This window comes from Mastomys coucha, unplaced genomic scaffold (assembly GCF_008632895.1).
Source record: "Mastomys coucha isolate ucsf_1 unplaced genomic scaffold, UCSF_Mcou_1 pScaffold9, whole genome shotgun sequence".
NCBI lineage: Eukaryota > Metazoa > Chordata > Mammalia > Rodentia > Muridae > Mastomys > Mastomys coucha.
Window position 1 is genome coordinate 32,284,924 of NW_022196915.1, and position 16,621 is coordinate 32,301,544.

Genomic DNA, 16,621 nt, shown 5'->3' on the forward strand with positions numbered 1-16,621 from the left:
TTTTTTTTGTGTGTTAACTGAAGATTTTCAGTATTTCATCTTAATTTCCACCAGCTTCCTATTGGGCTAGCACAGAGTCACTGCAGCAGTTATCACAGGTGAGCCGTTAACACCGGCACTTAGCTGTCAGCTGTGGGATTCATTCTGAGGTCTCCAGTTTCCTTGAACAGTTCTTCTGCTCCAGGATCCTATCCAAATTACATTTTGCTATCAGGTCTCCTCAATCTGCTCTTGCTTGTGACCAAGTCTGAACAGAACAGCCACATCTTATTTTTTATTTAGAAGAAGAGCCTCAGTTTCAGTTTGTCTTATTTACTTATTTTTTTAACTAAGAAACTGAGATTGTACATTTTGTGTCCAGAGTGATACACAGTATTAATGCATTTAGGCCAACTTTTTACAACTACTGTATATATACCTGTATATACCTGGAAAAACTGTAATCCAGCATTAAATATGTTTACAGAATTACTTATTTGAAGGCATAACTTTATTTAGATTAGTCATTTCAAGTGCATGGATGGACTCAGATTAGTCACTATGTTAGATAAAATTTCTCGAGCCTTGGGGCTGGAGAGAATGTTCAGTGGTTAAGAGGGCTTTAATGCACTTGCCGAGGACCCAGGTTTGGATCCCAGCACCCACACGGCAGTAGGTATCAGTACCTCCAGTTCAAGAGGATCTGATGCCTTTTCTGACTCTGTTAGGCTCCTGCCCCCAGGTGATGCACAATAGTACAGTCAGATGGGCACGTGTGTGCGCACCACACACACACACACACACACACACACACACACACACACACACACATTTTCTCCTAGCTACTGGGTGAGGGAGGAGAGCACTTTCATTATAGTTCTCAGAGAAGTAAGTGTCAAGCATCTAAGTCACAGAAATCACCACCTTTTCTGTGGGCTCTCTTTATTTGGATAGTTATTCCAGACTTATATCATCTAATTCAATGTTCATTTAGACACTGGGATGAAAATCTAAAGGAGGTAATACGTAAACATATCTAATCCACTGTGGCAACAGCTACACTAAACAGACACAGTCAAAGGTCGTTTTTTATTCTATTCAAAACAGTATTTTACTCTAATGCTCCCGTAGGGAAGAACTTAGCTTCTTTGTAATTCCCTAAAATACTAATGACCTCCTGTTCCCAGTACTTTTAAACGTTTGTATGTACTGGATACATACAGAGGGCCTGTTAGTAACTCCTATGGCACTCATTCAAACTGCTCAGACCCACTGTCTCGCACTGATCACCCTGTACCTATCCTGTGGGCTCTCTTCTCTGAAGCATCCTGAGAACTCCAGGGTGAGATGCCTTTATATTTCTCACAAAAGTGCCCAGCACAACTTGGAGGCAATAATAATCTCGACAAAGGGAGAGTCAATGCTTTATCATCACACATGAAAAGATTTATGTGAAAAGGGTATTTTCAGCCTAAAAAGAGTAAAATAGAAAACTTCAGAAGTGTAGAAAGCAAAACAATCTAAAGGAACATACATTTTTTGTTAAATATTTTAAATTTGAGGTATTTTTTCCCTAAACGGTAGCTTTCTGGAGGGTACATGATGTTTCTGTAACATCACTTGTAATTTTCAAATACATTACAAAGTTTCCCAGGACCTTCAAAGTTATGTGTCATATCTTAATCTCTGAGTATATATTTAGTATAATATCAAATAGTAGGTAAAGGGTTGAAAATTATATTTACAATGAACTGAACTAACAATATGATAAATCTTAATCTATGCCACAACACAGCTAAAATTTTTATCTTAAACTAAGAATGGTGGTGTGTGCTTGTAATCTTAGCACTTGGGAGGTAGAGGTTAGAGGTCATCCTTAACTACATGGAGAGTTCAAGGCCATGTAGGACTACAGGAGACCCTGTCTCAAAAGAAAAAAAAAAAGATCAATAGCAAAAGTAAAAATTTCTTCTAATGGTTTTCAGGGAATCATTCTAAAAATGATAGTGTTATAGTTCAAATTGTTCTCTTTCTTTTTCTTTTCTTTCTTTCTTCCTTCCTTCCTTCCTTTCCTTCTTTCTTTCCTTCATTCCTTCCTTTTTTTGAGAAGGGTCTCTCTATGTTGCTCAGGAACTTGCTACATGACTACTAGGCTGGTTTTGAGGGCTGGCATCAGCACGCCTGCTACACTATGTGGATCCTTTAAAGACATCATACAAGGTTGTTACAGTAGCTGAGATTTAGATCTTTCTCTACTCTGTCTCTGTCACACACACAGAGGGAGAGAAGGTAGGAGAGAGATACAGACAGACAGAACAGAGACAGACAGAGAAACAGGGACAGAGAGAAACCTATGAAACTTTACTCATACAAATAAACTGTGTTCTTAGGCATAGTAAGTTTGGACAGTTTACAGGAGACTGAAGTATTTGTTACATTTAGTATATATAGAGAAAGCAGAAGTATAGAGCTCCCATGAAAATGAATTTGATTGTAAATCTGAATGTAAGCAGGTGGTGTAGAGACAACACAGACCTGCTGAGTACCTACCTGCACAGGCTGACTGCAAAGGGGAAGGACAGTGTGAGGACAGGAACACCTCCCTTCTATGTGAGCGCTTCCTTTCCTGCGAGCTTTCACGTACTAACAGTACCGACTATCGTTGACAAAATTATGTTTGCTATATGAATTGTCACTCTTGAGGTAGAAGACTTAAGGAGAAAAAAAAATTCCCCAATTCTGCTTTGTCTAGTAGCACAGAAACTGTTTTATGATGAAAGCTCTGTCCCCAGGTACTGTGAAGTAGGTGTGTGGTGGTTTTGGTAGTAGTGGTGAGAGACCACTTCTTACCTTCAAATCACATTTTTTGTTGCACAAGAGTGAAATACTATTTCTCTAGTTATTAAAGTATTATTTTCAGCCACAGCTCTGATAGAGAAATGTTTTCTCTACACTGGTGCCTAAATCTGACAGTAAAATAAGGAAATGCTTGAATCTACAGATCAAGAAACCGAGATAATGAATTTAAAACTCAGAGCATGGTACCTGCAAATTACAAAAGAGTTACTGAAGTGCTGGATTTTCACAAGACTCCTCAGTCATTTTAACTGAGGAGATAAAAACCAAGGTAGAGCTACATTCTTTTCTTGTGACCAATGTATGTATATATACGTATGTTCAGAGAGATGACAGACCACAAAAAACAGAAGCAGAGTGGAAAAAATGAGCAAAAGAGAAGAACCAGAGTGAAGGCCTGTGGACAGAAGAGCTGCAGCCTGTGAATTACTTGATCAATACTGGGAGGGCTCCTGGGCTTCAGAGAGGTTTTATAGGGTAAGGAAAATGGTTTCTCAAGTTGTATTTAATTCACTAGGTTCGGCAGGGCTTGCCAAGAGCATGGATGAAGAAACACTAAGCGTCCACACAGTCTAAGCTGCCTGTGAATCGTACTCACCAGAGTAGCTGATCCCACTGCCTGCAGCAAATGGAACAACAGAAGGATTTTTAACTTTACCACACATTTTGAGGTTTATTCAAGATTCAGACACATACTGAAAACATGGCAATCTTGGCTATTCTACAATGTTCTTAATGGCTGAAATATATTTACTTCTGAGTAAATAAGCTAAGGAGCATACTTGCTTTAAATTAGAAACTTGTATTTATCTTCTAGAGATAATTAAAAGATAACATAAAGGCAATCTGGCTTTTAAAATTCAGGAAAAGATTATTAAGATACTAATAATACTGCTTTTTTATATGACAGCAAGAAATGTTTTATAAGTTCTACTTTCTGTGATAACTCAAATTGCCCCAAATGACTAATTCTGGGTATAATATAAACAGTTTGTACCTATATGGTAAATTGTGCTAGTATTATGCAATAAAACATATATACTAAGTAAAATAATCCAGAAATTCATAGCAGTTTTAAATTCAAGAATAGTAAAGTGTTTATAAAAAACAAATTTTCGAGCTGTGGGTATAGCTGGGGTAGATAGAATATTTGCCTAGCATGCATAGGCCTGATTGCTAGCACCTTAAAATAACATCATATTCAATAAGCTCTGACTATTACTAGAGTTACCAGCATATCAGTCACTTACTTTTATAGAATACACTAAATAACTGTATTGACTACTTACTTTCATAGAACATACCAAATGCATGAACTGGTCATCTTACCGTCTTTTCCATCTACGGATTTTGACATTTCAATATCAAAATTTTCTTGCATCTGCTGACCCCTAAAACAACTGAGATGTTCTTGCTCAATTAAATTACTTTCTTCTTCTTCTAGAGGTTGCCAAGTCCCATCAATAAACCACTGTCCACGCATTACTGGTATTTTATCAGCTTCTGAAAAGAGAGATCACAAGATCAGCCTCTCACAGGGAAGGAAGCACACTACCTATTCCCCAAGCAGGCTTCTGACAGAACATAGTCATTAAGGTAGAGAAAAGCAGACTTCAAGCCAGATGTACCTTCTCTGCTTGTTTCAGTCAGTGGCTCACTCTGGCCATTATTCCCTGGCCTCTGTCTCTTGAGTGTGAGGATGGGTGTGACCCACCACACTCGCTAGAGGGTTTTTCAGTTATCAAGATTAAGTTATACTAGACATTACACTTAAGATTGCTTTATCATTAGGAAGACAGATGAGCAACTGTCTATGTATGTGAAGTCCCATGTAAGCCAGGTGTGGATGTTAAGGGCTTTAACGCAAGGTTTTTTTGGTAGTTCAAGCTTATCAGTGTAGCATTCCAGACGTAGTGTCTAGAGACTGTGAACACAATAATGTACTTTTTTAGGTCGTGTTGGAACATGTTGTCTTGAATCCGAAAACTTTATAAAAAAAGTAAAACCAGGGTAGCATTTACCATGGTATCAGGGTGCTTGCAGAGCAACACTAGGTCCTATGTTCAATTTTCAGTAACAGCAGAAAAATAAAACAAAACAAACAATAACCCCCACAAGTCTAGTCGGAATGAAAGTAACATTACCCTAAAAGTAGAAGCAAATAGAAACAAATGAGAACACTCACACATGCACATACACATGTGCACACACACAAACACACATAAAAACATGCCTTAAGCTTTCTGCAATAGTCACATTGTTAGTCATTACAACACAGCTCATTTGAAGCTGTAGGCTTTGATGAAAGCATTAATTCTGTGACTATCATTGTGTATAAACTGATGATATGAACACGCCATGCCTTACTGTTCATAAAAGAAAGAACACTTTCATGAGAATAGCCAGAGGCACCTGGAATCTAGCAAGGACCTCGATAGACTGATAGGCACTACAAGTGTAGTTACAGGGACCTTGATATGCTGATATGCCTGATATGTTGATAGGACCAGAGGTGTATGTTAATTGGAGAGTCTCTTCTGCCAGAGGTAGATGGGAATCAGTTCCACAAATTCCTGAGAAATGCTGGCTTTTATCTAACCATGAGAAAGCCTTCCATAGTCTGAGTTGAGTTCATTTCTTGATTATTTGTCTTTGAAGTTTGGGGAATTGGGAGTTTCCTTTGGACCTGACAATTAGAACTTAGAATGTTAGCACAAAAGAGATTCACATATAAAAATAAAACCTCTGTAATTATGAATTTCAAGGAGGAATATCAATGTGAACTACGGATACCTTTCCTCTTAAAAGGGGGTGGGGGTGGGGGAGGCACAAACAGTGCATGTGAGAAACCCTAACACTGAGCTGAGCTGATTCCTAAGTATCAGTTCCCCCAAAGACCAAGAATGGCTGGCTCAGGTTTAGGCAGGAGATATGCCAGATGATGCTATGTGCCTCACTCTACCAGACTTGTTCTATGAGGTATTAAAAAGCTTCTGTTACTCGTTTTGTTTTTTGAGTCTCACTGTGTAGCCCAGGCCTTGAACCTGGAGGACCCCCTTGCCTTTGCCTTTGTGCTGGCTTCCACCACCCTGGCTCCTATCTTGTGCTTCTTGGGATGCTCTTCTATTTTCTATTCTCTCTCCCATGATGCTGGGCACTGAGAGTCTCTCTGTATTAGGTGTACACGGTGAACATAGAACCTCACTGAGCTATGACTTTTCGTGCTGTAAGCACACTCTTATGTTTATTGGAGAGGGCGGGACTTGAATTTTACTTTTGCTATTGAGGCTGTTACCCAATTTTTTCTCCTCTCCATCTGGCTGTGGTATCTGCACATCACTTTCACATCACTAGGCTCTACATGTGTCTCAAACACAGCATAGAACTGTTTCCCCCACCCACACTGGATCTGTGGATAATGTTGTCTGTGCTTGGTATTAACCTCTCTTCCCATTCCTCTCTCCTTCAGTCTCTTAGGCCGCTGTGTGCCCACTCTGTGTCCCCACAAGCCTGCAGCAGTGATATTAACTGCTGTAGCTTGCTCTCTCTCTCTCTCTCTCTCTCTCTGTGTGTGTGTGTGTGTGTGTGTGTGTGTGTGTGTAATTAAAGAGTCATACCACTGTCTATCTTGGTGCAGGTGTGAGCTGTGGGTATGTGGCCCATTCTGGACTTTGTGTCTGTGTCTGTATGAGGATACGTAAGGCAATTTAGGTTTAGAGAGCTGTTACTACCTTCCAAATCAAATATCTTATCTTATTTTATCTTAACTCTAATCATAATTATTTCTCCAGCTTCCCAAGTGCACACTGAGTCTTAGAGAGCTATTATCAACTATACAATGTAGCTTTCCAGATAGGAAAGGCACTTGCTTAGCCATCTCTCACCAAAATCACAGGTTCTTGAGTTGTGTTGAGTCATGAAATAGTCACCCAACACATTGACTTCCAGAGAAAAACAAACAAAACACAACACAACACAAGTCTGTTCCTTCTGTGTTGCTCAGCATCCTCTCTGGGTGGGTCAATCAAGGTAGAAACCTTGGTGTTATCCAAGATGCCTCTTCCTAATTGCTTTTTACAACTATAGCTCAACACTATGTACTGTTTACCATATTTCAAAAGTCATGCTCACACTGGAGTGTACAGCACCCATATAAAAGCCAGGTGTGATCGCAGATGCCAGAAACTCCAGCACTACTACTAGATAAAAGTAGGTAAGAACAACCTATGAACATATGTAAGAGCATGCCAGGAGCAGTGTACACAGAATATCATCAGATACACACTTTGCACACAAACACACACACACACACACACACACACACACACACACACACACGCCCTATTGGTGTGAAAAGTACCAACCAGGACCATCAGCGATCTCTTCTGCATCCCAAAGCCTACCTTGGTGCCTGCTTTATGGTACATACTCAAAAGTTGTGTGAATATATGTGAAATAAATGAAGAGGGGATGGAGACAGACAGACTCCCGGAGCTTGCTGGTCAGTTGTCCATCTCAAAGGAACAAGCCTCTGGATGTGTGCACATAGGCATGCACCCATTCACCCACCACCATCAGTGACCATAACAACAAAAAGTTCAGATGACTTCCCAAATCATCCCTTACCCATCAGGATGTCTTGGTTCTCATTTGTTTAGTTTCTGAAGCTGCCATGGAAGCCTGAAATTCCTAGTGTCAAATCTGCCAACAGTCCCACCACCCCGCTAACACTTAGTTGTCAGCACACGTCTGTGTATGAGCAACTCTTCAGAAACCTAGTCCACCTTTTATGGTTGCCAAAAAATAAATGCTTTATTTCAATAATCAAATTGTCTTATACCCCTGTACTGCTCCTTAGATAAATTCCTAGTCACCTTCCCTTAGATTGCCTCTTCATTTATTTCACATATATTCATACAGCTTTTGAGTATGCACCATAAAGCAGGCACCAAGGTAGGCTTTGGGATGCCGGAGAGATTGCTGATGGTCCTGGTACTTTTTACACCAATAGGGCATGTGTGTGTGTGCGCACATGTGTGTGTGTATGCAAGGTGGGTATCTGATGATATTCTATGTACATTGCTCCTGGGATGCTCTTACATATGTTCATAGGTTGTTCTTACCTACTTTTATCTAGTTAACTACTAGTTTACCTCTTCATGAGCCCTTCCCTTAGCTATGACTCTACTGGATTAATGCTATACAGATCTGTCAGTGTCTATCTTGAGCATACTCTTTTAAATGAATACTTAAGAGATTTTAAAAAATTAGATTAAAACCTATCCATACAAAATAAAGGTTTCTTTATGACATTTCACATATACTTTGCTTCTGTCCTGATCATTTTTATTTAAATGATCTTGCTTTTTTTTTAAAGACAGGGACTTACAGGACAGCAGGCTGCTCTCAAACTCATTAGCTGAGAATGCCCCTGTACTTCTGACGGTCCTGCTTCCTTCCTTCTTCCTTGTACGTGCTGGGATTATGGGCCTGCGTTTATTTTGTGTATAGTCTAACTGCTTTGCCTTCCTTGCTTCTCTGGAATCTTGGGATGCAGGTGCTATGTCCACCTCCATCTCAAGTGCCTGAAAGAGGAACTAACAAGAAGAGCTACTTCAATAGCACATGTGAAATGTTGCTGAGGGAGGCATTAGCACTGCCCTAGTGGCTGGCAGAGAAAAACTACACTGGGTTTTCTCCGGTCCTGAGTGTGCCTGCCTGTCTGATTAGCTGGTATATGCTGTAGTGCCATTAACACATTCGTTTTTAATATCAGTTCTTTGAGGAAACAAACAAACAGCTGTCTGCCTACCTTCTAAGTATAAGAATGGTCAGATTTTGGAGAGTGAACTACTCACTGAAGAATAGTAGGTATACAGAAGAATACACCAATCACATGCACAACAATTTACAAACGCTAATACTCAGAGTAAGGGAGCATTACACATGACTGCCTCAACCACTCAGTCACACCCTGCACTCCTCTGAAGGACGCAAACTCCTAATTGACAGCAGTAGTTACATCAGTTTGGCTGTTAGAAATTATATATGATATTCTCACAATATAATTTGCCCTTTTTGTTGTTTCTTTGGCTCAAAACATGGGACTTTAACTACTTTTCATCTGACCATCTGTCCATCTTCACAGGTGAAGGTCAGAGTGAGTTCTCTCCTTCCACCATGTGGGGCTCTGGAGGCTGAACTTAGTGTCAGGCGGTTTTACCAGATGAGCCATTAACCTACCAGAAATGGGATTATTTTAATGGTCAACGTGCTTGAAATGGATTATCAAACATTAGTTATGAGATTCGTTCTTGGTTTGCTTATTTCTACCACTAAACTGATTCCAAATAATGTAGACACATCAGACAGTAACTCACTAATTGCATGCTGTGATTATCAAAGCAGGAATGGGTCTCCAGAAGGTCTCGAGACTTGGGTATGGTTGTGTGTTTGATAAAGGGTTCATTTGCTAAAGACTTGGTTCCAGGATAGCTCTGCTAACTAGAACTCAGTGGGTGGAGCCAAAGATGCTGTTGAAAATTCTATCCAGTCCAGCTTCTTCCTTTCTACTTCCTACTAACAAAGATGTGTTGGGCTCAAAATGTCAACAGTCAAATAACAGACGCTAGAATTTTTTTTTTTTTTTTTAGATAGAGTTTTATGTAGTTCACCAGGATGGCCACAAACTTATCAGGCTGAAGTTAGGTGGCCTTGAACTCCTGATTCTCCTGCGTCCCCTCCCCAAATGCTAGAATTGCATACAGGTGTGTACCACCACATCTGGCTCATCTATTTCTCAAAAACTAAAATATTAGTAATCTTTATAGAGCAACTGTATTTCTAGAATGTGTTTATAGAAATATGCTAAACTGTCCAGAGATGATGTCAAGATATTTACTCAAGTACTGTTGTAATAGGAAAGCATGACAAAATGCGGCCTATACTATCAAGAAAACAAACAACAAACACTGGAGACGATATAGGGAAACGGACTCTTGCCATTGGTGGGAATATAAACTGGTTTTGGCCACTATGGAAATCAATGTGGAGGTTTTTAAAAAAATAAAAGTAGAACTGCCATATGACCTGGCTATACCACTCCTGGCATATATCAAAAGGACTGTATGTACTATTGCAGAGATACTTGCATGACCATATTTGTCACTGTTCTCATTCATAATAGAAAGAAAATTTAATCATCCTAGATGTCCATTGAGACAAATGGATAGTGAAAATGTATCCAGACACACAATGCAATTGGATTCAACTGTAAAGCAAAACAAAATTATGAAACTGGCAAATATTTCAAGTAAGGTAAACCAGGCTTAGAAAGGCAAATATTACATGTTCTCTCTCTCCCATGGTGATACTCACAATTATGTGGGTGCGAGCATGGTTAGAGACCAGGAATCTAGAATGGGCCAATGAACACAGGGGGCAAATATTACATGTTCTCTCTCACGGTGATACTAACAATTATGTGGGTGCAAGCATGGTTAGAGACCAGGAATCTAGAACGGGCCCATGAACACAGGGGAAGAGGGTTTGATGGAGGGTGGTGGGAAGGCAATAAAACACATGCCATATCAACGTGGATAGCAAAACACTTGAGGTGCAAGCACATATGACACATATGACATATGTGACATAAATGATGAGGGGACATACATAGGGAGGTGGAGTAGAATGAGGGGAAGGATCAGTCCACACAGAGTACGTATGAGAATGCTACAGAAAAGTGCAATACTCACTATTAATTAAAAATGAAAAGCAAACAAATGAAAAAACATGGTCTATCAAGAAAAAAATGGGATAAATAGGGGTTAGGGAGATGACTCAGTGGGCAGAGGCGCTTGCTGCTGAGTCTAAGAACCCAGGCTCCATCCTCAGGACCCATACTGTAGGAGAGACCTGATGGCTTACGTGTGTTATGGCACTTGCTTATGGTTCCACCTGATCACAAAATAGATGGCCTATCACTGACTTCAGAGAGCCACACACTTACGTGTTTAAGCCACTACTACAGTGGCTTTCAAAACTAGGCACTGTAGCATCCGAAGCAGACAGACACACACAGAGGCCTCCTTCAGCCATTATATGTTCGTTAGTTAATATACCATTTCCACAAAACCATCTTCTATAATGTTTTATTAAAGAAAAATGCATCTGGGCTGGCAAGGTGGCTCAGTTGGGTAAAGGTGCTTACTGCTAAGTCTGAGGACTAAGTCTGCTTCCTAGGAGGTCATCCTCCACTTCCACATATGTGCTATGACTGACAGACAGAAGACAGACAGACAGACAGACACACACACACACAAAGTAACAAAGAGAAAAGGGAATCCTATGCTATGATTTAGGTCTCCAGACACCCATTTCTCCGTTACGGCATGAACATTTTTATTTTCCCAACAGTATCCAGGACTGGGCAATGGAGATACCTCCTCTTTGTGGCTAGAGCATACATAGGCCTTGGACTCTAAGTGCTGTGATTCCTTTGGAAGCTGTGCAGGGCAGCAGCTGACGTTCCTGTGCAGGTCACTGTAGGCTGTCAAGCATTGGTAAGTCAAGACAGGCAAGTTAGCATACAATAGCTAAGCTTAGTCACCAAAACAAACTGGACTCACATAAAGAATGTGTCACTTCAGTGCTTGCCATGAAACACAAACTTACTTCAAATTCACTTCACAGAAAATTAAAATCTAGCTATCAGATATAATTACATTGTTTGGCATCTCCCGTGCCAGGAGTTTCTCTGTCCAATCTATTTAAATATTAGTACAGCAGGAGGCCTGCAATTGGACAGGGAAAAGGGAAGCAGCGCTAAGAGTTGGAGAGGCAGAGAGGTCAGGGGAGAGAGAGACAGAGAGAGGGGGTGGGGGAGGGAGGCAGGCTAAGGCTGCGGACTGGGGTCTTCTTGTGGGGAGCCCTTGTTCCTCGGGATGATGAAAGTTCTGACCAGATGGGCAAGGGATTTGGCGATGACAGACAGACATGACACAAGAAGTGTGTTATCTGAATGTATTTCTCAAAAATGGCATGAGGCTTTTACAGTCATTGCAAGAGAAAAATCTGGCAGCTCAGTAGTCGAGGTACATCTGAGGTCACCTAAAACACACTGGGTCTAAAACAGTAGCCATTTCCTCTGGACTGGTGCAGTACTCCTGGGCTCTGAGCACACTTGGGCCGCATGGGCCCGGCCAGAGTCCCGGGGGTTTGGGGGGGGGGGGCTGCAGGTGCACCAGCCAGGAGGGTAGAGGCTCGAATCTTGAATCTCGAATCTAGAATGCTCAATGCTGACTGTTCCACACTGTCTCTCACACACACTCAGCTCAACATCCCGCCCATCCTTAGTAAAATGCCCACTATGCTAATCTTCTGGGCTAGTAGGGACTTATCTCTTTCTTGCTAATTCTTAGGAGTGGTTCAGCTGTAGTAGACTGAGAATGAGGATTCTACTTGGCCTTGCCCTAGGTTAAGTCTCCCATTCTGTAAACTTCAATGCCCTACCCATAATGCCAAAGGCAATTAGTTTGGATGGGTAACATTCTTTATGAAATTCTAAGCCAGGTTTTGGCTAAGATGTTGGGAACATTGGTAAAGGTCAGAGAGCAATGTCCAATTTTGTCTAGCTATTAATAAATCATATCTTGGTGGGCACCTAGCACGTGAGTTCGCAAGGATGTATCTGTGGTACCTCTGAGTTAGGGGATGACTGAATATACCCAGGAGGCACAAACTCCCTTTGAAGTCACAAAGTCTCTTGTCCTTAATCAGGCTTTTACCCCTGATATTGCAGACTTAACCAGAGTAGACGAGTGGGCGTGGCAGGCTAAGATGGAGGCAAATGGACAGGAAGAAGATCCTGATTCCGTGTGGTTTTAAATAGCCACAGGTAGTTATGAATATCATATAGGGATAGAATAATTGGGATAACTTATCTGATCTAGGTGGGCAGCTTGTATCATCATCAATTGGCTTTGAAATTATTGTGTGAGCATCTTGTGAATTGAGAATTTATTGATATATAAATCTGACTTGTCAATTATAAACTTCTAGAGTTTTGTTTTACTGAGTTACTGGAAGGTGGGACTGCCAACCACAGGGGGATTATGGCTGAGGGGGTATGGATGGCACTGAGGCAGCAAACCAAATCATGTGGGAGAACACCATGGACAGTCACTGATGGGGCTGGTCTAGAGGCAGAGGCCCAGGGACTACACTGGGGCAGAGAGTTGCTGGCAGTAGCTAGTCTGTTTTAATATTTCCTGCAACTTCACCCATTAAAATTAGTAAAATATAACAATGTGTTGGTTATGGAAATTTAGTATTCTGGCTAATTACAATGCCATATAAGACATCTAATCCTAAAGCTTGGGAAAATTTCTCAGGTATTTAACCCTTTCCTTATTAAACAGAATACTCTTCATATAATTGTACATTTTCTAGCTGGTACTTGCACTTATTATGAACAGAAGCCAGTTGTGGTCTGCACCGATGCTGTGAGGAGGTGGATCTGATGAATTAGCCATTGTCTAGGTCTCCACACTCAGCATTGCTTACCAGAAATCTGCATCGCTTTGGGACAAGCACTAGAAGTTACACAGATATTTTGTTTTGGCCTGAGCTGTGTAAAATTCATTGCTCTATTAAGGTTCCTGAAAATAATTCTTCCCTCAGATGATTTGCTTCCTCCAAATACAACCATCTTCTATGGTGATTATGCTTTTCACATGTCCTCAGTACCCATGATAGCCAGGGCAGTTCAGCTGCTGTTCTAATAATACATTTACCTGCCAACCTGCTTACCAAAATCTAGCAGCTCCTGATTTATAATTTTACTTGTGTGGAGATTGGAATAGTTGCCAGGGAGTGGTGGCTCACGGCTTTCATCCCAGCACTCAGGAGGCAGGGAGATCTTGTGAGTTCGAGGCTAGCCTCATCTACAGAGAGAGTTCCAAGACCGCCAGGGCTACACAGAGAAACCCTGTCTCAAAAAACAAAACCAAAAGAACCCCAACAAAACAAAACAAACAATACAGTCTTTACAGCATCTACCATTTATACTCAGATGCAGAAAGCCTTTGCTACCACCGGACAATGGCAGGCTCTTGACACCTATCCTTAAGCATGCTAGACTTGCACAATACAACTAACTGTGTACTGGTTGTGGCACACAATGCTAGAGGTACTTGAATATACAGCAATTCAGATCCAGGAGCAAGACACTTTGAACTTATCTGACCATTCTGTTTTTTTTTCTAAAGAGTACATTCTGTAAGTAGAAAATATAAGGAAGTCAATTAAAAATACAGGCATAAAATGGTCCTGGTGAGTAGCTCAAAGGGTAAACTAGTTGCTGTCCAGGCCTGACAGCCTGAGTTTGGTCCTCAGACCCCACAGTGGAGGAAAGAACTGATTCCTGAAAGCTGTCCTCTGATTTCCACATGTGCAGTGACACACATGTGCCACACTCACACCCCTCTCCTTCCCCTTTCTCTGACACACCACACACACACCCCTCTCCTCCCTTCCTCTCTGACACACACACACACACACACACACACACACACACACACACCCCTTCCCAGCAATGGTCATTTCTATCTTGATCCCACATGGCTGCTCCCTGTACTTTCTACCTCTGTATCATACAGTTATCTTTGCTGTACCAATTTCTCTGTTAATAATTCTTCCCTTCGCCCTCCGAGACAGGGTTTCTCTGTGTAGCCTGCTGTCCTGTAATTCACTATGTAGACCAGGCTAGCCTCAAACTCACGAGCTCTGCCTGCCTCTGCCTCCCGAGTGCTGGAATTAAAGATGTGCACCACAAATGCCCAGCCTGGCAATAAATCTTTATGTTATACTTTCTGTTAAAACTAGAGAAGAATTTCTGGTCTTTACTGGGCATTTATAACAAGATTTTCTATGGAAGAGGAAACTTCTGTAGAAAATAGTTGTAGTTACAGAGGAAACTATAACATAAAGTATGCTCAGATTCACTGGTAATCAGAGATAGAGTGCAACATCTCCAGTTCTGGCACAGGTAGATAGGGGGTACATGGGAAGATGTGTATAGAAGATGTGATAGTGTATAGTAGCAATGGTCATAGCACTCCCAAACTATGACAGCTCACGTGACCAAAGGGGAAAGGAAAGCAGCATGTTCATACCATGGACACAGGTGCAGTCTGTGAGTTACTGCAGAGAAGCCTCAGAGTCAGGGTATTAGCACAAAGAAGTCTCAATAATTTATTTCTGAATCAAAAAGCAGAAGGAAACAAATAGAGCAGCTCTTTATACACAGATCTTTCATAAGTCCAAAGTGCCAATGGGGAATAGTAATCCAAAAAATGCAAAGAAATACAGGATAAGTGGCTATGTCTAGATTGAAGAACAGTGACTGGAGAGGTAATGGAGGAGATGTTTCTCTGTCATGTTTAATCTAAGGAAAGGGGATATTCTTGGCTATGCTGTTTGCTGTTTGTTTGAAATATGTATTCATAAAATTAAAAATATTGACACTACTTAGGTGAATGATAGAATAGGAATAAAATTGACAAAAATTCAACTAATAAATGGAATTAAAGATAGCAAATTAGGGACCATCAGAATTCCTTGAAAGCAGGTCATCACTAGAGAGAAATCGTGATTTGGAGGAATGCAGGATAAGAACAATCACATGATTGTCTGTACAGAGCAAGCTCAGCTCGCTACAGTGTTACATCTGATCTTACAAAACAAACAGACTCCACATATACCTTGGGCCATACTGGAAAGCAACAATCACACTGTGATCACAAAGCCATGCTTACATTAATACCAACACTACCGACCACTGGCCACGCTTGGGCTACTTTATAGATTTCTTGGAGGTAGGAAATGCTGGAGTTGAATGCCAACAGCTCCAGTTCCTTTAAGGATTTGAAAACCCCCTGGTCTCTTCTTCAGCAGTGCAGCTTCAAAGAGAACTGCCTCACTCTCAATCAGTTTGCCAAAGCCACCATAACAGTGGAAAACAGGCTGAGAGAACTGTCCATTCAGTAGAAATGTGTTTTTTCATAACTGGAGTCCACATGTCCTGGTGCCCTCAATATAGGTGTTAGCATCTTGAGACCCCAGGGAGCCTCTGGAACTCAGGCCTCTCTGCTTGGCAGTGAGGGTACAGTGCTCACCACTCGGTCCTCACACAGGCTTCCCTTTGTATGCTTCTTTCTTCACCCAGTTCCAGCTGACTGAGGCTGATGAGGGCTCACCTATCAGACTCTAGTCTCTCTGGTTAGTCTCACCTCCACTCACATTCCGAGGGTTGGAGGCTGGGATTGGGTGAGGACCCGATTCACTCATGACAATCCCTGAAAGTTTCTACTGCACGGTCTCTTCAGGCATTCATATCCTATTCATAATCCCTCACATTATAAATAGGAGATGGCGGCCTTCAGATGTTCTTAGCATCCCTTCCATTTGAATCTGGAGAACAGACTTTATATCATAAGTCACTATGTATTAAGTCTCTCAAGTTCAGGGTTTTGGTAGATTTATGCATGCAGAATTTTACATGCTTAAGGAAATTTTTATACCTAGGTGCTTGGTTAACATAAAAAAGTTTAATATTAATGTACACAGATGTGAAAGATGGAGAAAACAACATGCAAACAGTCACTGAGCTTTCAGTGTAAACTTTAAAGTAGTAGAGATCTTCAATTCTATACTGACAACATCTGCTCTATTTACAACACAGCTACAGAATATGCAGCCACAATGCTGATTAAAGTAAAAAGAATAT

The 16,621-nt window shown here is 41.1% G+C and overlaps 1 protein-coding gene across 7 annotated transcripts in view; it reads right to left on the reverse strand.

Moving 5' to 3' along the window:
• The window catches only part of Ddhd1 (DDHD domain containing 1), a 65,361-nt gene that overhangs the window by 33,469 nt on the left and 15,271 nt on the right, over window positions 1–16,621 (reverse strand). For 4 of the 7 annotated variants that reach the window (XM_031362912.1, XM_031362914.1, XM_031362919.1 and 1 more), the window contains exons 2-3: window positions 4,165–4,338; window positions 3,434–3,454 (exon numbers count right to left, since the gene is read on the reverse strand). In XM_031362912.1, the coding sequence (XP_031218772.1) occupies window positions 3,434–3,454; window positions 4,165–4,338 (195 nt within the window). The remainder of the gene's footprint in view (window positions 1–3,433; window positions 3,455–4,164; window positions 4,339–16,621) is intronic. The other 3 variants (XM_031362913.1, XM_031362920.1, XM_031362918.1) reach the window with 1 other exon arrangement.